The 21547-nt window shown below is 49.1% G+C and overlaps 2 protein-coding genes and 1 long non-coding RNA gene across 3 annotated transcripts in view; all 3 read left to right on the forward strand.

Annotated features, from left to right (window-relative positions):
- The window catches only part of LOC117058807 (mucin-3B-like), a 56430-nt gene extending 48670 nt beyond the window's left edge, over positions 1–7760 (forward strand). The window contains exons 3-8 of the mRNA XM_033170175.1: positions 3654–3779; positions 4992–5110; positions 5637–5695; positions 5910–6040; positions 7317–7376; positions 7579–7760. Of these exons, the coding sequence (XP_033026066.1) occupies positions 3654–3779; positions 4992–5110; positions 5637–5695; positions 5910–6040; positions 7317–7376; positions 7579–7760 (677 nt within the window). The remainder of the gene's footprint in view (positions 1–3653; positions 3780–4991; positions 5111–5636; positions 5696–5909; positions 6041–7316; positions 7377–7578) is intronic.
- Positions 7761–8433: 673 nt separating this feature from the next.
- On the forward strand, positions 8434–11369 carry LOC117059106. Its single transcript, XR_004427893.1, has 3 exons — positions 8434–8511; positions 9220–9345; positions 11310–11369. It is a non-coding gene; the product is annotated as an uncharacterized LOC117059106 (long non-coding RNA).
- A 1224-nt stretch (positions 11370–12593) lies between these two features.
- Positions 12594–17180, forward strand: LOC117059424 (mucin-3B-like). The gene is made up of 8 exons (XM_033171160.1): positions 12594–12641; positions 12857–12987; positions 13910–13969; positions 14308–14485; positions 14813–14986; positions 15143–15264; positions 15949–16046; positions 16611–17180. The coding sequence occupies exons 1-8, from the start codon at positions 12616–12618 to the stop codon at positions 16644–16646; spliced, it is 825 nt and encodes a 274-aa protein (XP_033027051.1). The 5' UTR covers positions 12594–12615; the 3' UTR covers positions 16647–17180.
- The last annotated feature ends 4367 nt before the right edge of the window (positions 17181–21547 follow it).

Below are 21547 nucleotides of genomic sequence, written 5' to 3' on the forward strand. Positions count from 1 at the left end.
AAAACACCTACTGAGCACTTCAGGGAGACCACACCACAAGGGACTTCATCGGAGTTCACAGTAATGTCTAGTTCTTCCACCACTGTGGAATCATCCACAAAACAGCTTTCTTCTCAGTCAACATTGTCAGAGGTCCCCTCTAGTGAGGAGACCTCTGAAACTCCAACCTCAACTAATGAGACTACAACACCTACTCCATCCATGACTCCTTTTACTTCCAGTTCTGAGACAACAGAACCCACCCTAACGTCAAGCAGAAAAACACCTACTGAGCACTTCAGGGAGACCACATCACAAGGGACTTCATCGGAGTTCACAGTAATGTCTAGTTCTTCCACCACTGAGGAACCATCCACAAAACAGCTTTCTTCTCCGTCAACATTGACAGAAGTCCCCTCTAGTGAGGTGACCTCTGAAACTCCAAGCCTCAACTAATGAGACTACAACACCTACTTCAGTCCATGACTCCTTTTACTTCCAGTTCTGAGCCTTCTGAGACAACAGAACCCACCCTAACGTCAAGCACAAAAACACCTACTGAGCACTTCAGGGAGACCACACCACAAGGGACTTCATCGGAGTTCACAGTAATGTCTAGTTCTTCCACCACTGAGGAACCATCCACAAAACAGCTTTCTTCTCAGTCAACATTGTACAGAAGTCCCCTCTAGTGAGGTGACCTCTGAAACTCCAACCTCAACTAATGAGACTACAACACCTACTCCATCCATGACTCCTTTTACTTCCAGTTCTGAGCCTTCTCAGACAACAGAACCCACCCTAACGTCAAGCACAAAAACACCTACTGAGCACTTCAGGGAGACCACACCACAAGGGACTTCATCGGAGTTCACAGTAATGTCTAGTTCTTCCACCACTGTGGAATCATCCACAAAACAGCTTACTTCTCAGTCAACATTGTCAGAGGTCCCCTCTAGTGAGGTGACCTCTGAAACTCCAACCTCAACTAATGAGACTACAACACCTACTCCATCCATGACTCCATTTACTTCCAGTTTTGAGCCTTCTGAGACAACAGAACCCACCCTAACGTCAAGCACAAAAACACCTACTGAGCACTTCAGGGAGACCACATCACAAGGGACTTCATCGGAGTTCACAGTAATGTCTAGTTCTTCCACCACTGAGGAACCATCCACAAAACAGCTTTCTTCTCAGTCAACATTGACAGAAGTCCCCTCTAGTGAGGTGACCTCTGAAACTCCAACCTCAACTAATGAGACTACAACACCTACTCCATCCATGACTCCTTTTACTTCCAGTTCTGAGCCTTCTGAGACAACAGAACCCACCCTAACGTCAAGCACAAAAACACCTACTGAGCACTTCAGGGAGACCACACCACAAGGGACTTCATCGGAGTTCACAGTAATGTCTAGTTCTTCCACCACTGTGGAACCATCCACAAAACAGCTTTCTTCTCAGTCAACATTGTCAGAAGTCCCCTCTAGTGAGGTGACCTCTGAAACTCCAACCTCAACTAATGAGACTACAACACCTACTCCATCCATGACTCCTTTTACTTCCAGTTCTGAGCCTTCTGAGACAACAGAACCCACCCTAACGTCAAGCACAAATACACCTACTGAGCACTTCAGGGAGACCACACCACAAGGGACTTCACCTGAGTTCACAGTAATGTCTAGTTCTTCCACCACTGAGGAACCATCCACAAAACAGCTTTCTTCTCAGTCAACATTGACAGAAGTCCCCTCTAGTGAGGTGACCTCTGAAACTCCAACCTCAGCTAATGAGACTACAACACCTACTCCATCCATGACTCCTTTTACTTCCAGTTCTGAGCCTTCTGAGACAACAGAACCCACCCTAAGGTCAAGCACAAAAATACCTACTGAGCACTTCAGGGAGACCACACCACAAGGGACTTCATCGGAGTTCACAGTAATGTCTAGTTCTTCCACCACTGAGGAACCATCCACAAAACAGCTTTCTTCTCAGTCAACATTGTCAGAAGTCCCCTCTAGTAAGGTGACCTCTGAAACTCCAACCTCAACTAATGAGACTACAACACCTACTCCATCCATGACTCCTTTTACTTCCAGTTCTGAGCCTTCTGAAACAACAGAACCCACCCTAACGTCAAGCACAAAAACACCTACTGAGCACTTCAGGGAGACCACACCACAAGGGACTTCATCGGAGTTCACAGTAATGTCTAGTTCTTCCACCACTGTGGAATCATTCACAAAACAGCTTACTTCTCAGTCAACATTGTCAGAGGTCCCCTCTAGTGAGGTGACCTCTGAAACTCCAACCTCAACCAATGAGACTACAACACCTACTCCATCCATGACTCCTTTTACTTCCAGTTCTGAGCCTTCTGAGACAACAGAACCCACCCTAACGTCAAGCACAAAAACACCTACTGAGCACTTCAGGGAGACCACACCACAAGGGACTTCATCGGAGTTCACAGTAATGTCTAGTTCTTCCACCACTGAGGAACCATCCACAAAACAGCTTTCTTCTCAGTCAACATTGTCAGAGGTCCCCTCTAGTGAGGAGACCTCTGAAACTCCAACCTCAACTAATGAGACTACAACACCTACTCCATCCATGACTCCTTTTACTTCCAGTTCTGAGCCTTTTGAAACAACAGAACCCACCCTAACGTCAAGCACAAAGACACCTACTGAGCACTTCAGGGAGACCACATCACAAGGGACTTCATCGGAGTTCACAGTAATGTCTAGTTCTTCCACCACTGAGGAACCATCCACAAAACAGCTTTCTTCTCCGTCAACATTGACAGAAGTCCCCTCTAGTGAGGTGACCTCTGAAACTCCAGCCTCAACTTATGAGACTACAACACCTACTTCGTCCATGACTCCTTTTACTTCCAGTTCTGAGCCTTCTGAGACAACAGAACCCACCCTAACGTCAAGCACAAAAACACCTACTGAGCACTTCAGGGAGACCACACCACAAGGGACTTCATCGGAGTTCACAGTAATGTCTAGTTCTTCCACCACTGAGGAACCATCCACAAAACAGCTTTCTTCTCCGTCAACATTGACAGAAGTCCCCTCTAGTGAGGTGACATCTGAGACTACATCCACAACTAATGAGACAACAGCAGCTACTCCATCCATGACTCCTTTTACTTCCAGTTCTGAGTCTTCTGAAACAACTGCAGCCATCCTATCTGCTAGCACCAACACCACCCGTACACCAGAAGAGAGCTCACCATTGCTTACAACACTGTTGTCCACTACATTAAGGTCTTTTGTTTATACTACTACGAAAATATCCACCACCAAGGCATCTTCACCTTCCCCCAGTACTCGAGGACACACATCGACTAATTCATGGATTACAATTTCATCTGGTAAGTATCTGTGTAATCATATGGAAATTATCTTTATCTCCCAGCACATAATTCCAGTGCTTAACAGTTTACACATGCATCCCATAAGCAGTTTAGGCAACACTTTTTGGTTTTCTGATCAAATCTGATTGAATTTGTCATTTGCATTGCTCTTGCACCCTCACTGGACACTTCTCAGAAATAATCGCTTTAAGCAGTACAGCATATACATTGTTGGATCCTGATATATGAGGGTTTTTTTGTCGGCTTGTTCTTAATGTTCTGTTTTCTTCCTCTTATCCAGCTTCCTCCACCACAGTTGTCCCTGTCGGGTGTCTTAATGAAGGAATGCTTGTTGAGGGTGTTTGTCACTGTCCGTCTCCCTATACTGGGCAGCGTTGCGAAGAGGCAAAGAATGAAATTCAAGTGGGTAAGTCTGAGCATTATTAGTACTAGCCTCCCGCCTCTGATTCTTCCCTTGGAAAAAAAAAAAGCTCAGGAATGTCCGGGTATGTGTAGTAATTTTCTACGTGGGCAATATTTGTGGTCCTGCGGCTTCAAACTTTCTGTTTCGCATTGCTGGGAGTGATCTTGCTTCTTTGATGACCTGGATGTTTCTCTGTTGAAGCCTTGAGACAGGAGTGCCCAAGCCAGCCTTCCCTAACAATGTGCTCCCCAGACATGGCTGTCCTCCCATCTGCCTCAGTGAGCGTGGCCAATGGCAAGGGAGGATTTGTAGTTGTGGCCCAACAACACCTGAAGGGCACCAAGTTGGGGGACCACTCTGACCTCTACTTGCCTGTACTGTCACTTGTGAAGGGAAGTTTGCCCATGAAGAGACCAAAAGATTCTGTGAACACGGGGAATGAAGTGAAAAATTCCAGCCACCCATGGTTTGATATAGAGCGTCAACTTTTCTGGGTGCAAATGAGTTCCATACCAACCATGTATAAAACTGGTTGTATCTTTAGGAGGTGTACGTACAATCTACTCAGGCTTGTCCACATGCCTAGAATGCCTGGGTCTGTGGGGTTTTCCACTGTCCTGTGCTTACTAGGCATGGGTCAGAGCAGTTTTGTCTTTGCTACACTGTTTTACCCTGGAAAACCTGCTCTTTGGGGGAAACCCGATTGACATTGGTTCCTATTCAGCACAAAACTGCTTTCCTCAGGAAAGTTCAGAGGCAAATGGAAGTGTGGATGAATCCTCAATTGGTTTGCAAGGGAAGATGGCCAACTTGCTTGATTCAAAGTGGTGTGTTGGTTCTGTGGCATTACCCTGCCACTGGCAGTTTAAAAAGCTTCTCATAGCAGCAGCAGCAGCAGCAGCAGCAGCAGCAGCAGCAGCAGCAGCAGCAGCAAATAGACAAGAATGTCACCTGCCTCAGGACCTGGAGAGTTCATGTCAGCAAGAGTAGACTACACTGAGTTGATATGCGCACATTCCCATGTATTTCACACCCTGTATCAGTCCCCTTTCTCTGCACACTTGGTATGGATCCATAGGTGATTCATGCTATTTATATGATCACTGCAATTCTCATGCGACTGAATGGACACCTGAAGTGCTCATCCTCACACATGGATTGTGAAACGGTGGCTGTACCTTCATGTTTAATGACTCCTGTGCTTTCTGATCACAGTGACTGTTGTGGCCACAATCAATGTCTCTGTAACAGTGAAGAATTGGAAGTTCAGCCCAGAGATGGCGATTTACGGCTCATCTGCCTTCAATTCATTCGTGAAGATCTTTGAGGAACAGGTATGGGGTGGCTGTGCGTGCATAGAGGACGCCCACTCAGGAAAATGATCACTTCCAGGGAAACCTGTTGTTACTTTTGAGTCTGGGTCCCGTTAACGTGCCATTCATTTGTGGTAAACTTCATTAACAGAAATTTCTCCGGTAAGCACATCAGGAGACACAATCAGATTTCCTTCCTTTGGAACACCTATGATATCCAGATGTGGAAATGTAGCTATCAGATGAGTATAGAAAGCTGTTTCTGCAACATGTAGCTTAGATCCAATGGTTCACACCCTACACAGAATTTTTTCTTGTTTGTACTGTTGTGGAAATGCCTGTATAACAGGGATTGGACCAAATGACCCTCAGGTCCCTTCCAACTCTACAATTCTATGAACTAGGACTCCTCACACACACCTCAAAGCCACGCTCTGTCTGAGTAGATACGGAGGGCTCTGCTGCCAATGTGCAGACCCTGCTGTTGATTGGTGATTCCGACTGTTGCTGTCTATGCAGCTGAGATGAGACCTCTCTCTCTTTGCAGATGAACATCTTCTATGCAGACATTCCTGGGTACACGGGTGTAAAGGTGATTCGGCTGAGGTGAGTCACAAAAGTGATATAGCTTGGGACCAAGTATGGGAGGGAGGGTTCTGCTTGGTGCTATACAATCTCCTGGCCCCCGCTGTGAGTGGCCACACTCCTTTAAGCAACAGCCCCCACTAGCATCATTCACCTCACATCAGGCTGGCTGAGGGCACATTTGCAGTTGTGGCTAAGTGTTTTCTCCCTCTTCCTTCCTGCTGCCTCTTCTCAGCAATGGAAGTGTTATCGTGGACCACGAGGTGCTCCTGCAGCTTCACTTCTCAGACTTCAATGCTTCTTACAATGCTTCCATGAACAACCTCACACAGACCTTGCAAAATAATTGCACTTCCAATGACAAAGGTGAGGCGGCACCTGCCACTTCCCGTGGAAGGTCTGGCTGGCAGCTGAAGGAGCCAAAGGATGTCCTTGGAGTTAATAATAATAATAATAATAATAATAATAATAATAATAATAATAATTTATACCCTGCCCATCTGGCTGGGTTTCACCAGCCATTCTAGGCGGCTCCCAACAAATTAAAAACAGAATAAAACAAACATTTAAAACTTCCCTAAACAGGGAATGCTGCGAGGCAGCTCTTGTACTATCCATCCATCTATTGGAATAGAAGGAAAGGCTTCTTATTAAATGTCTTCAGATCAGATGTCATGAGGAAGTAGAAGTCATACAAGGGTTGTGGTTCTGTCCCTCCTTATTTGGGAGTAAATTGCACCAGCATCACAACTGCATGTACTTCTGAGTCAACATGCATAGGATGGTGCTCCCAAGGTGGTTGCCAGGAGTTAAGCCTGTGGTCGCCAGCCACACTGGGAGCTCAAAGGGAGGCTGTGAGATGGCCGGTGATCCACCTCTCAGCAGAACCTGAGCAGCTCCACTGAGTCCAAGGTCACCCCGACTCCCCTGGTCCAAACAATTATGTTGTTTCACTAGGAACAGAGGTATCCCTGTGAAACTGAGCAAGACAAAACTACAAGAAAGAAGATTCCACCTAAACATTAGGAAGAACTTCCTGACAGTGAGAGCTGTTCGGCAGTGGAATTTGCTACCAAGGAGTGTGGTGGAGTCTCCTTCTTTGGAGGTCTTTAAGCAGAGGCTTGACAGCCATCTGTCAGGAATGCTTTGATGGTGTTTCCTGCTTGGCAGGGGGTTGGACTGGATGGCCCTTGTGGTCTCTTCCAACTCTGATTCTATGATTCTATGTATGAAAGCTTATAGTCCAAAATGGCATGAAATCAAGGTCTTCCCAGCCTGCCAATTTCACTCCAGAGACAAACAGGAATCAAGAATAGAATGCACCTCAGGTATGCCGGATCTGAGGCCACCTAGTGTTATCCATCCATGCTGAGGAGTGAGGGTGCAAATCCTTCTCTGTTAGCCCAGCAGCTGTGCTGCAACATCAACCGACTCCAGCTGATTTTCCCATGCCCACATAGAGATGGAAGTTAGGTTGCTTCCTGTCGGAAAAGGTGTGCTTCCTTCAACCTTGGTGGCAGGGAGCCAGGACAGGTGGGGGCAGGATAAGAAGAAGAGGTCCCTCCCCATGGATGCTCCAACCCCCCTCCCTGTGATTTCTTCCTTTCAGAAGCTTCACATTTGCTTCCCCCCTCTTATTTAGATCAGCTCTGCTTTACTGAAGGAGCATCTCGTGTGACTGCAGTGCCCCTGAGCCCTGAAGGTGAGGACTGGGGTGTGAGAGGGGATCGGTGTGTGGGGTGTGTGTGTGTGTGTTTGTGTGTGTGTTTGTGTGTGTAATGATGATGATGACGACGATCCAGCAGCCAAGCTCCTCTTTTGTTCTCCTAGTCCCATGCATGTGGCGTTGTCAGACATTTGCATTCTTCCTTTGCTGACCCTATTCTCTCCTTTTCCATTCCCAGATCTGTCGGACGAATGCAAGAATGCCTCAGTGGTGGCACACAACCTCCAGCCATATTATGAGGCGCAGGTCATCAACAACACTCTTCATTGTGTCTCTAATTGCAGCACTTGGAGCCCCCACCCATTCCACTGTGTGAATGGAAAGTGCCACATCACCTCTGAGGGGCCCAAATGCCAGTGAGTAGTATTCCAGGGGATGAAGGAGGCAGTGGAGACGTGGGGTCAACTCTTCCCCGTAGGCGGGTCCAATAAGCAGTATCAGTGGTGAATAGTTACGTGCATTGTTGAAAAATAGTCCAATACAATTTGTTGCCTATCCGTTCCAGGGAGACGCCAAGCACAACAAGTCAAACATCCACTTCTACAAATTTGACAACAACATCTTCTGCTTATGCAACTACAACACCTTCTGCTTATACTACTACAAAAATATCCACCCCAAACGCAACTACCCCTTCCACCACTAGTCATGTACACACATCAACTAATTCACAGCCTACAAGTTCCTCTGGTAGGTATCTATATATTCATATGGAAATGATGTTTATCACCCAGCACAGTATTCCAGGGTTTAACAGTTTACACATGCTGCCCATAGCTTTCGGTCCAGGATTAATTCATTACCACTTGATGCGTTATATTCCTGTTAGATCACTCCCGTCTCTGTAGTAGTGGCTCTAAGTGGGTCCCCATGACTCAGGCACACAGCTCACATCCTGCATGAGCTGTGAGTTCAGAATTGTGGCCCAATTCTGTGGAACTCCTATATGAAGGCTCATTTGTCACCTTGTTCTTAAATGTTGTTAATGTTCTATTCTCTTCCTCTTTTTCAGCCAACACACCCACAAAAATATCCACCCCAAATGCAACTACCCCTTCCACCACTAGTCATGTACACATATCGACTAATTCACAGCCTACAAGTTCCTCTGGTAGGTATCTATATATTCATATGGAAATGATGTTTATCACCCAGCACAGTATTCCAGGGCTTAACAGTTTACACGTGCTGCCCATATGTTTTGGTGCCTTAACGCGAGTCCAGGATTTCTTCAATACCACTTGATGCATTGTTAGATCACTCCCGTCTTTGTGGGAGTGGCTCTAAGTGGTCCCCCTTGACTCAGGAACACAACACATAATTCCAGTGCTTAACAGTTTACACATGTAGCCCATATGCTACTGGGCCAACTACAAAGTTATTGTAATCATTTACAAGGCCTGATGCGTTATATCCCTGTTAGATCACTCTGGTCTTTGTGGGAGTGGCTCTAAGAGCTCCCCCTTGACTCAGGCACACAGCTGCCCCCCTCCCCCACGAGCTGTGTGTTCAGAATTGTGGTCCAATTCTGTGGAACTCCATCTTGGCTGAGACCTCTTCTTGACTGAAGTTTAGGCACCCGTAGAGGCTCTGTTGTTTTCAGCAAGCAGTTTAGGCAACACTTTTTGATTTTCTGATGAAATCTATTTGATCATTTGTATCGCTCTGGAACCCTCACTGGACACTTCTTCGAAATAATACCATTAAGTGGCACAGCATATAAATTGTTGGATCATCAACATCGTCGTCATATATCAGGGCTCCTTGGTAAACTTGTTCTTAAATTTTGGTTATGCTCTGTTCTCTTCCTCTTGCTCAGCTCCTTCCACCACAGTTGTCCCTCTTAAGTGCCTTAATGGAGGAGTGTTTGTCGGGGGTCGTTGTCACTGCCCATCTCCCTATACTGGGAGACGTTGCGAACAGGCAGAGAATGAAGTCCAAGTGGGTAAGTCTGAGCAGAATTAGGACAAGGCTCCCTGCTCACAAGTTTTTCCTTTGAAAAGAATGGGCAGTATCTGTGGCTCTGAGGCACTAGACTTTGTTTTGTGTTGTTGGGCGGCTCAGTGTTGTATGGTGAAATTTTTCATAGGGGAGCAGTTAGGGCCAGAGGCTCTAGCTTGTGATAGAGGGGGGCTGATGTCATGCACGTGAGCATCACGCCTCCCTTGCTAAGCCAGGCAGCATCTTCCCAGGCTTTGCAAAGGAGGTGGCAGGGCTCTGACAGGATGCTGGAGACACCTGCCTCCTTCCAAAAGCCAGATGGACCCATTGGAGCCTCATGCCTCCCTCCCTAAGCTGGACAGAAGTGTCCTGGGCTTTGCCAAGGAGGCTCCAGGGGACCATTTATGGGACTAGGCTAGCCCCCTTATTCCAATGACCACATGCCACTCTTGCGAGTGATCTTGCTTCTCTGTCATGCTGACCATTTTTCCATGGAAGCCTAGGGCCAGGGCAGCCTTCCCTAACCTGGTGCCCTCCAGATGTTGTTCTCTTGGGCTCCCAGCTCCCCTCTGCCCCAGCAAACATGGCCATTGGCCAGGGAGGATGAGTAGTTGTGGACCAACATCTGGAGGCCACCTCCCCTTGCCTGCACTCTCACTTTGCAAAGGGAATTCTGTCCATGGTGAGATTTAAAGTTTCTTTCAATAGGCCTACTGAGAAAGAAGGGAAAGGTTTGGAGCCCCCATGGATGTGGGTTGAGATAGAATGGCAGCTTTTCTGTATCCTGATGGCTTGCATATCAACAGTGTGTGAAACTGTTGGCATCATTAGAAGTTGTATATGGTATACAGTTTACTCAGTCAAGTTTGCAAGGAAAGGTGGCCTATCTCGCTAATCCAAAATGGTGTTTTTGTTCTGTGGCATCTCCCTGTCACCTACAGTTTAAAAAGGTTCCAGTAGCAGCAGGCAGGGGTGTCTGGGGTATTAGGGGAGGGGTAGTAACTCCAGTGAGAGACACGTCATGCTCCCTCTGGGGTAGTTTGTCCACATTTGGTGTCCACCCTGCACTCAGCTCTCAACTGTGGCTCCTAGAACGTGTCAGCATGGGACAGCAGCCACAACCCGGCTATGTCCACCAGCTGGCTATGTCCACCAGCCTCTTGGCGCAGGGCACGGCCTGTGCCTGCGCGCTGCCACTGCCGCTGCCGGAGGAGCCCGCCATGTCTCCCGCACTGAGCGGATTGGCACGCGCGCCGCGTGGTCACTACGCGGAAAATCCTCTGGGCGGGCGCGGATGTCTGGCCGCCTACCAAGTGCAGCCCGAGAAGAGGTGGGTGAGGGTGGCGCTGCCAGCGGGCGGAGGCGCCCTCCAGGCCATGGTGCCCTGGCACCTTGCACCAGTAGGCTTAATGGGTAAGACGCCTCTGCCCCCCAGCCTCACTGATGTGGTCTAAAGGAAAGCAGAGCAATACGCTTGGAACCAGCTTGGCTGCAAGGCACCATCCAACCGTCTTAAGGACTCCGCTCTGGGTTTGTGTATGGTTTACTCCTCAGCCTTTTCTTCTTACAAAGATCTCCCACAAGACAGCAGAGGTTTGGCAATGAAAGATGGCCAACTTGCTTGATTCAAAGTAGTGTGTTGGTTCTGTGGCATCACCCTGCCACTTTCAGTTTAAAAAGCTTCTCATAGCAGCAGCAGATGGACAAGAATGTCACCTGCCTCAGGACCTGGAGAGTTCGTAGGCTACACTGAGCTGATATGTGCACATTCCAGTGTATTTCACACCCTGTACCAGCGCCCTTTCTCGGCACACTTGGTGTGGATCCATAGGTGATTCATGTTGTTTCCATGATCACTGCAATTCTCCTGTGACTCAATGGACACCTGAAGTGCTCATCCTCACATAGGGACTCTGAAACTGTGGCTGTACCTTGATGTTTATTGACTCCTGTGCTTTCTGATCACAGTGACTGTTGTGGCCACAATCAATGTCTCTGTAACAGTGAAGAATCGGAACTTCAGCCAAGAGATGGCAATTTACGGCTCACCTGCCTTCAATTCATTTGTGAAGATCTTTGAGGAACAGGTGAGGGGTGGTTGGGTGTGCATAGAGGATGCCCACTCAGGAAAATGATCACTTCCAGGCAGACCTAGTTACTTTTGAGTCTGGGTCCTGCTAACGTGTCATTCCTTTGTGGTAAACTTCATTAACGAGCAGCGAGGGTGGCACTGTGGGTTAAACCACAGAGCCTAGGGCTTGCCAATCAGAAGGTCGGCAGTTTGAATCCCCGCGACGGAGTGAGCTCCCGTTGCTCGGTCCCTGCTACTGCCAACCTAGCAGTTTGAAAGCACGTCAAAGTGCAAGTAGATAAATAGGTACCGCTCCGGCGGGAAGGCAAACGGCATTTCCATGCGCTGCTCTGGTTCACCAGAAGAGGCTTAGTCATGCTGGCCACATGAACTGGAAGTTGTATGCCGGCTCCCTTGGCCAATAAAGTGAGATGAGCACTGCAACCCCAGAGTCGTCTGCGACTGGACCTAATGGTCAGGGGTCCCTTTACCTTTAAACTTCATTAACAGAGATTTGTCCGCTTAGCACATCTGGAAACCGTCAGATTTCCTTCCTTTGGAACACCTAGATATCCAGATGTGGAAATGGAGCTATCAGATTAGTGTAGAAAGCTGTTTATGCAATATATAGCCTAGATCCAATGGTTCATACCCTACACAGAAATTTTTGTTGTTTCTGTTGCTGTGGAAATGCCTATATAGAAATAGAAATACTTTATTGTCACTGTATCACATGTTTACAGTGAGATTAAACGAGCCCCCCTCCCCCCCCCAATCTCTCAGTCCTTGTCACACTCTGTGTGCTGTCATACTACCACCAACCCCAAATGTCAGCTGCAATGTTGCTGTCTTTCAATCAGCAGCCTCACAGCCCATGGGTAGAAACTGTTCTTTAACCTGTTGGTGCGGCTTATCATGTTTCTATATCTCCTGCATGTATGACAGGGTTTGGACCAAATGACCCTCCGGTCCCTTCCAACTCTACAATTCTATGATTCTAGGACTGCTCACACACACCTCAAAGCCACGCTCTGTCTGAGTAGATACGGAGGGCTGCTTATGCTTGCAGTCAGCAGCTGCTCTGCTGCCTATGTGCAGACCCTGCTGTTGATCGGTGCTTCCGACTGTTGCTGCCTATGCAGCTGATATGAGACCTATCTCTCCTTGCAGATGAAGATCTTCTATGCAGGCATTCCTGGGTACATGGGTGTAAAGGTGATTCGGCTGAGGTGAGTCACAGAAGTGATACAGCTGAGGACCAAGTATGGGAGGGAGGGTGCTGCTTGGTGCCACACAATCTCCTGGCCCCCTGCTGTGAGTGGCCACGCTCCTTTAAGCGACAGCCCCCACTAGCATCATTCAGCTCACATCAGGCTGGCTGAGGGCACCTTTGCAGTTGTGGCTAAGTGTTTTCTCCCTCTTCCTTCCTGCTGCCTCTTCTCAGCAATGGAAGTGTTATCGTGGACCACGAGGTGCTCCTGCAGCTTCACTTCTCAGACTTCAATGCTTCCTATGATGAATCCATGAAGGACGTCAAACAGACCTTGCAAAAGAATTGCACCTCCAATGACAGAGGTGAGGAGGCACCTGCCACTTCTCGTGGAGAGGTCTGGCTGGCAGCTGAAGGAGCCAGAAGATGGCATGAATGTTGCAAACATTTACACTACATTCCCATCCAGCCAATGGAGTAGAGGGAAAGGCTTCTTATTAAGCGTCTTCAGATCAGCTGTCATGGGGAAGCAGAAGTCATCCAAGGGCTGTGATTCTGTCCCTCCCTATTTGGGAGAAAATTGCACCAGCATCGCAACTGTGTGTACCCCTGAGTCAACATGCATTGGATGGGGCTCCCAACGTGGTAACCCAAAAACAGGCTGTGAGATGGCCAGTGTACCAACTCTCTGCAGAAGCTGAGCAGCTCCACTGAGTCCAAGCCCACCCCCACTCTCCTGAACCAAACAATTACCGTATGCTGTTTTACTAGGGACAGAGCTATCCCTTCGAAATCACCCAGAGAAAAACAGGGATCAAGAATAGAATGTACTTCATCTACACCATATCTGAGGCTACCTACTGGGATTGTCCTGTATGGTGAGGAACAGAGGAACATTTTCCAAAAGGGTGCCAATCAAAGTCTCCCTAGTCTTCCAATTCACTGCCATATGGAACAGAACAAGTTTCATCTATGCCTAATCTGAGGCAACCTGGTGTTATCCATCCATGGTGTGGGGTGAGGGTTCAGACCCATCTCTCTGTTACCAGCAGCTGCCCCTGTAAAATCAACCAAGCCCAACTGCTTCACCCTTGCCCACATAGAGATGAGTGTCAGGTTGCTGGTTGGACATATGGCTGAGCAGAGGAAGTGTGTTTCTTTCAACTCTGGTGGCAGGTAGACATGGCAGGTGGGGGGGGGGAGAAGAGGTCCCTCCCCTTGGATGCTCCCTCCCCCGTGATTTCTTCCTTTCAGAAGCTTCACCTTTGCTTTCCCCCTCTCCTTTAGATCAGCTCTGCTTTACTGAAGGAGCATCTCGTGTGACTGCAGTGCCCCTGAGCCCTGAAGGTGAGAACTGGGGTGTGAGAGGGGGTCGCTGTGTGCTTAACACATTCCTAATGTTGAAAAGTTGCAGTGGGCTGTCTGGATGGAGGCGGTGGAGCTGGATGAGGAAGAAAACATGACCACCACATGCAAACAAATGCAATGAACCCCTGTACACCTTGTGGCACCGCTGGATGGTACAGATGTTGCCAGGATTCTGAATGTGGAGTCACGCATGAGATGCACAGAGGCTAATCCTAGGGCCATCAGTCGCCATCATAGTTGGTGGGGAAGAAAGTAGGGTGAGGAAGAACAAGGGAGGTATTCAGGGACTCCAATGTGTCCTTCCTTTCCCTTTCCAGATCTGTCAAATGAATGCAAGAACAGCTCCTGGGTGGCACAAAACATCCAGCAATTTTACGTGGCACGAAACGTCAGTGGCAACCTTCAGTGCGTCTCTAACTGCAGCATTTGGCACCCCGACCCCTTCATCTGTGTGAACGGAAACTGCTATGTCACCCCTGAGGGGCCCAGTTGCTAGTGAGTAGCATGCCAGGGGGTGAAGTGGGTGGTGGCAAAGGATCTGGGCCTGCGGCACAGGGGAACGAAATCACGCCTGTAGGCTGTTCCTACCAGCTGTGCTAGTAGGAACCAATGTCTTTTGCTGCAATTCCCTGTGGGCACCAGTCACCACCGCTTCTGCCTTGGATTAAGGCCCTGGATGGCACTCAGCCCCCCCCACCCTACCCACCCCCATATTGCAGCATCAGAAACAGTCCCTGCTCCCCACCCCGTAAAGAACCCAGGCATCCTGGGCCCCATTACCTGCCTCCTTGCAGGTTTCTGACGCTGCCTTTCCTCCCTCAGCTGTGAGCAGTCGGACTCCTACTGGTTCGTGGGCCACCGCTGTGAGCAAGGCATCAGCAAGGTGGGGGTGGCCGTGGGGGTGGCCCTGGGCCTGGCGGTGCTGCTGCTGATCATCCTGGTCTTGGTCGTGCTTCTCTGCTGGAGGCGCTGTTGCCGGAGGGAGAAAGGTCACAGGTAGGAGGAGGGCTGGGCAGCCGCACTCAAACTCTGGTCAGCTCGGTCAGCTCCGTGTCCCGGTCAGTCTCTGGTGCTGACTCTGGAAGCTGCCCTCGAAATGGCATGAAGGAGAGGCCTTTGCCCTGATGGCCTCTGTTGGTCTCCCACTTCCAGGCTGATGCATTTGCCTCCCGATGAAGAGAGGTGGTATGAAAATGAGCCTGACTGGGTGGCCCGTCCTGAAGGCCCCGATCCGAGTGCCCCAGCAATGGAAAGCAGCAGCGCTGCAGCAGGTGGTATGTGGCACAAGGCTTGGGTCGGGAAGGGGGGGTATTGGTAGTGGTGGAGGTGGTAAGTTTCCATGGCAGCTGCCAGCCTCCATCCCAGAGGATGCTCCTTGCCTTGCCCTGGAAGGAAGCACCACGATAATTGGATTAGAGATGGTCTGGGGTTGCAGAAGGGGTTCAAGTTGCACAGAAACATTCCACCCCACATGCAGAAAAAAGGAAATGAGAAAGGGAAGAGAAGAGAAGAGCAACAGGGGAGGTCAAAGACAGCCAAGTCCCCAAACTGCAATCAGACGGAAGGGCTCCCCGTGCCTTGCCGCCCCACCCTGCCCTGATCCAGAAGGAGGGTGGGGGGGAATAGAAATAAATAAATGAGATGTGGGGGTTCTCATCTACTCTGTGCTCTGGGAGGGAGCGCCAGGCACCTGAAGGGGATGGTGAGCATCAGCCCTGATTACGGGCTGCATTATCACACCAGGGAAGACCACTTTGCTTGCCAGAGCTTTCTTTGAAGATGCAGTTTGTAAAAATAGAAGCACAGGTCTGGCTGTGCTTTGTGGATCCTTCCCTTCTTGGAAAAGGTCTGGGTGGGCAGAGGCTTGACTGGGGTAAGAGGAAGCCCTTTTGAAAGAGGCAACCGTATCTTTAAAAATGACTGACATGCTCCCTCCCCCTCCTTCGCCCTTTGCACAGAAGACCCTTACAGCAGCATGAGCAGCGAGCAAGACAGCTCCACCGCAGACCAGGGCTCCTTCCAACCCCGCCTGGACAAAGTGGACACGTCCCTGCCGGTACAAGAAAAGATGGCGCTTGGGGTGGGGGCTGCAAGGCCCGTTCCAAACAAGGGCACACAACAAGATTGTGTGCCTTTCAAATCAGGGGGAGAAGCAACAGGCAGGGGGTGCCGGCAGGCACAGGATAGGTTTAGAGGTGGCGTGGGGAAATGGAGTGCGAGAGGCATTTATCTCGAGGTATAGGGTCATTCCACAAAATGAAAAGGTGGGAGGTTCAGAATAGAAGACAGGAAGTCTGTCTTCACAGTGGTGGCAAAATCAATGTATGCAACTCCCTGCCACAAGAGGTGGTGGAGGCCGCTGGCTTAAAGGCACAGGTGGGTTAGCCAAATTCCCGGCAGTGCAAGTATCTCTCACTACTTCGGGTAGCGAAATGTAGCCTCCAGGGTCAGAAGCAGCCTACCGTTGGATGCCAGCTGCACAGGGCTTTTCTTCTTCTGGAATCCGGATGCTGCTGCATGTAGACTTAGCTCTGATCCAGAGCAGGGCTCTTCCCAAAAAGTGCTTGTTATTTCCATTGACCCTGCTTTCTCCTTCTCTCCCTGCGTACTGCGGCTGCAGAGACGGATCGCTCGGCCCCAGTTGAAGCGGCCATGAAGAAGCCTGGAAACGGGGCCACGGGAAGGACGCTGGGTTTGGCCGCACGCTGGATTTGCACAGGATGTGTCCCCAGGGGCCCACATCCAGGAAGAGGCAGTGGAGCTGCAGTGACTACCGTGCTGCCTTCTTCTTGCTTACTCTCGCACTTTAGGACTGGGGTGCTGCAGCCCCCTTGAACACCAGTGCACCTCCTTGGTGACATTGGAAGGAGGACGTGGAGGAGGAACAGGGCCCCAATGGGGGGTATTTGGGCTTCTGCCCCCAAGGACTCGCATTGCCCACAGAGGCTGAACTTGCAGGAGCAAATCCCTCAGCGAGGAGCCTGTGACCACTGCCTGGATGCCAAAGCCATCTGGTGCAAGAGGAGGCCGCCTTGCAACGGGTCTCGCGTCGTCTCTGCAGGTCGGGGACCACGGCTAGCACTTTTGGGAAAATCGCTTTCTCCCTTTCTGCACCAGCCCACAATCTGATCTCTAGCTCAGTCAGTAGAGCATGAGACTCTTAATCTCAGGGCCAGGATTCGAGCCCCACGTTGGGCAAAAGACCCCTACATTGCAGAGGGTTCAACTACATGACCCTCCGTGGTCCCGTCCAACTCTGTGGTTCTGTTTGCCCTTCCCCTCTCTACAGACTGGCTGTGCTCCCCCCTGCCCCGTCCCTTCCAGATCCGTAACAACACGGATCCCCCACGATGCCATGCATCCGTACCCACAGCAATGCACGCTGGGGGGGGGGGGTAACGCAAGCGACAGGAAACTGCCTGCCTTTTTTTCTTCCCCTGGGTCTCTCTGGCCCCACAGCCATGGTCTGTCACTCGCATCCCCCTCCTCCCATCCAGGCTTTTACTTGATCAAATTTTCAGTGCAATATGGAAGGAAGCACAGTGACCGGTCAGTTGCCAGAGAAATGATATAGGAAAATGATGATGGATGATGAAGAGGTCAAGATTGTGAATGATTCGCTGGGGAGGGGAGAGAAAATAAAGCAACTGAGGAAAGCATCCTCCTCCTTCTTTTGTGGTGTCCATCAATGGTGCTTGGAGAAGAGAGGCTGGTGGGGGGAGCGTTGTTCCCCCTGGACAATGGTCTCCCTCCACCCCACATACAAAGAGCCTGCTGGATCAGGGCAAAGGGGGCCCATCCAGCCCAGACTCCTGCTCTCCAAGTGGCCAAATGCCACAAATAACTTAGCAATCTAGATAGACTGCCCCTGGACCTGGAGGTTCCATAAGAACATACGAAGGACCAAAGGGGGTCCCATCTAGCCCAGCATCCTCATCTCACAGTGGCCAACAGGATGCCTCTATTGGGAAACCCGAAAGCAGGATCCGAGCACAAGAGCAGCTCTCCCCTTGCCTGCTCCATTGTTTTGTTCTCTTTGCAAGCCAGTCTTTGGGGGTTTGGTTCTGCTTTACCGTCAAGCAGTGTGTGGATTTTACGAAATGAAATAAATTATAGTGGACTACCAGAAAGCTCAGGGGGGTGGGGGCTGCCGTTCCTCTTAACTGGGCAAGACGTCCTCCATCCTATTAAAGTCGTCTTCGAAACTTTCCAGGAGAGCTCTCTGCCAAGGAACATAATGAAGAAATGTTTATTATGCTGTACATTTAAAGCTACATTTATTTAACAGCAAACTGTCAAGATGTAGGTGGGAAAAAGCGTCACCTGCCCAGTAACACATATGGATGGCCACCTGTCATGGCTGCCCTATTTGAGATTCTTGCATTGCAGGGGGTTGGGCTGGATGACCCCTGGGGGTCCTTTCCAACTCTGCTTACACTTCTGAGCATATTTCAGGGGCTCCTTAGGCCAATGAACTGGGAAACTGAGGGGAAAGAGAGGCAAACGTGAAGTTTTCCAAGCTGAGGGAGAAGCCTCGCGAGACCAGGAAAACCAGAACAAGCCCCTGATCTTTCTCTTTTGAGGCAGGAGGGGAACCCCAAGTCATCCTCTGGCCAGGGACCCCCTTAAACTCCTCATGGGCGCCTGAGGGAATGACATGAATTAATGGATTTCAAACTGGCTGTTTAGGAGGCCTCCGGATATGAGGGCCTAGCCTTCTTTTTCCAAACTGCTCCCCCCCCCCTTCAAATAAATTTTATGAAATAAATAAGTTGCCCCTGGGGGGGAGGAAGAGGACAAGAAATAACCTTTTGAATCCTCATGAAAGAAAGAAAAGCCTCCCGAGGGAGCAAGCGATGGTCCCCTCCATTGCCTGAGGGGAGGGGGGAGGGGCAGCTCTTCTAGCACTTTCTATGGAGAGGAAAAAGGCGGGAAAAGGCCTCAGGGGGAGGGAGGCCTGCCTGCTCCTCCTCGGCCTCTGCTCAGTCTCCTCATATCCCGGCCTGTTCTGAGGAGAAAAAGGGTCCCCTTACTGAAGAAAGTGTCTCATTTCTGAGGAGGAGAAGCATATCCTCAGGAACAACCCATTTGTTTTATTTATAACTATACACCACTTGATCGCAAAAAAAACAAGAACCCTCGAAGCAGTTTACAAAGGAGAAAGCAGTAAAACTGAGAGAGATTCACAGGTGGACTTCGAAACATACAAAAGTTGAAATGCTGAAATAGATTAAGATTTCCTCAAACTTTCACTCCTGGCGCTCCTTAGGTTTACTCTTACTCAGTTGTTTTGAGGATGGGTTATAATAATGTACAAAAGGCATAGCATAAATGGGTAATTGTACAGGGAGAAAGGATGAGTGAATTTCGAAACCGAAGTTGGAAAAGTTTTTGTGCTGAGAGAAGCGAAGGAGGGAGGAAAATAGAGGGAACGTCTGAGGAGTGGGAAGTCGGCTATTAAATCAGTATTAAATTCGAATAATAGCAATAATTTGTACCCTGCCCACCTGACTGGGTTGCCCCAGCCACTCTGGGCGGTTTCCAGCATATATAAAAACATAGTAAAACATTAAACCTTAAAAAGCTTCCCTATGCAGGGCTGCCTTCAGATGTTTTAGTTACAGGTAGGCAGCCGTGTTGGTCGGCCATAGTCAAAACAAAATAAAAAATAAAAAAAATCCTTTCAGTAGCCCAACAACATCCAACATACCATCTCAGGACTATTTAATTGCTCATCTTCTAACATTGTGTATGCCATCAAATGCCAACAGTGCCCTTCAGCTCTCTATATTAGAAAAACAGGCCAAACCCTGCGCCAAAGGATAAATGGACGTAAATCTGACATCAGGAATCGCAAGACAGAGAAACCAGTAGGAGAACACTTCAATCTCCCAGGACATTCTATAAAAGATCTCAAAGTAGCTGTCTTAATACAAAGGAATTTCAGAAATAGACTGGAAAGAGAAGTGGCTGAATTACAACTTATTACCAAACTTAAAACCATGGAGAGACCCGATCTGAACAAAGACAGTGGATTCTTATCTCATTATACACGACAAAGCTATCTTTAGCCATCTTGCCCCTTGCCCAATTGCAGTCGTTAACAGTCGCCAACAGGTTTTCCACACCCGTCAGCCAATCCCCCATTCCCACCCCCCTTCTGAGTAGTATCCTTCCCCACTATATATGAGGGTCTGGTGACTTCCGTTTCAGTGTATCTGAAGAAGTGTGCATGCACACGAAAGCTCAGACCAAGAACAAACTGAGTTGGTCTCTAAGAAGCTACTGGAAGGAATTTTTTTTATTTTTTATTTTTTCAGATGTTTCTTAAATGTGATATAATTGCTCATCTCCTTAACATCTGATGGAAGGGGAGGTGCCACTACCAAGAAGGCCCTCTGCCAATCCATTTGTATTGATTTGGTGAAAAATTGTTACAAATAATGGAAAATCTTTTTTTTTTTTTAATTGGCAAAAAAGAACTTAAGGGGAGGGGAACAGTAATTTTAAAAAAACAATTACCGGTAAACATCCCATGACTTTCTTGGAAGAGCAAAGCACCACCAGGTGGTGCCATTGAGCAACTTACTTGCCTAGTTAAGGCTTTGTGAGTATGTTATCCCCTCTTTCTTTTTCAATGAAGCTCTTGGCACAGGCTTCTCCGCAGGAAGACCACGGCTCAGACCTCAGCTTTAGCCTACCTTTATCCAGGTGGCCTTGAAAAGTGATCTGTGGGAACAGAGCTTTGTTTACAATTTATTTTAGTTTCCCCATACATAGCCTACCTCCCCACCCCACCCCCCAGGAGCTCAAGGTGGCACACATATAATAATTGGTTGGCCTCTTGTGAGACAATGGAGGAGAGCACCCCTGGGAGCTGGCTCCTCTGCCTTCAAGGGGTGAAGTCAAACTGTTGGAAGGTTGCAGCACCTATATCTGTGGCTGCAGAGACCGATACAGGAGAGACATGTTTTATTGCAGCTGGGGAAGAGGAAGGCGTCCGTCCGGTTGTGCTTCTGCAGATGCGCCATGCCGTTTCTCCTCTCTGCGCTCCTCCCAGCAGTCTTTTCTTCTCTATTCATTGCTATGGACTTGGCTGCCCGTCTCCAGGCACCGAGATCTTCTGCAAGGGATTCCCACACGGCGGGGTTGATGTTGCCAGTCTTCATGTCACGTTTGCAGACATCTTTGTAATGCAGAGTTGGTCTTCCGGCAATGCCTGGTGCCGGGAGCCAGCTCACCGTGGAGCAAATCCTTGGAGATCCTGCCATCTTCCATTCTGTGCACGTGGACCAAGCCAGCATGGATGTTGCTGAGTCAGGAGTGCGAATTAATAAGATAATGCATGGCTCTCCCCCTATCCTCAATTATCCCCCACAAGGACCCTGCGAGGGTAGGCTGAGAGGCAGCGATCAGCCCCCAAGGTCACCCAGTGAGTTTATTGTATCAGGAGGGGATTAGCTTACTAAACGTAGTGCAGTGGTACCTTGGTTCTCAAACTTAATCTGTTCCGGAAGTCTGTTCTAAAACCAAGGTACGCTTTCCCATAGAAAGTAA

Source organism: Lacerta agilis, chromosome 14 (genome assembly GCF_009819535.1).
Source record: "Lacerta agilis isolate rLacAgi1 chromosome 14, rLacAgi1.pri, whole genome shotgun sequence".
In the NCBI taxonomy this organism is placed as follows: domain Eukaryota; kingdom Metazoa; phylum Chordata; class Lepidosauria; order Squamata; family Lacertidae; genus Lacerta; species Lacerta agilis.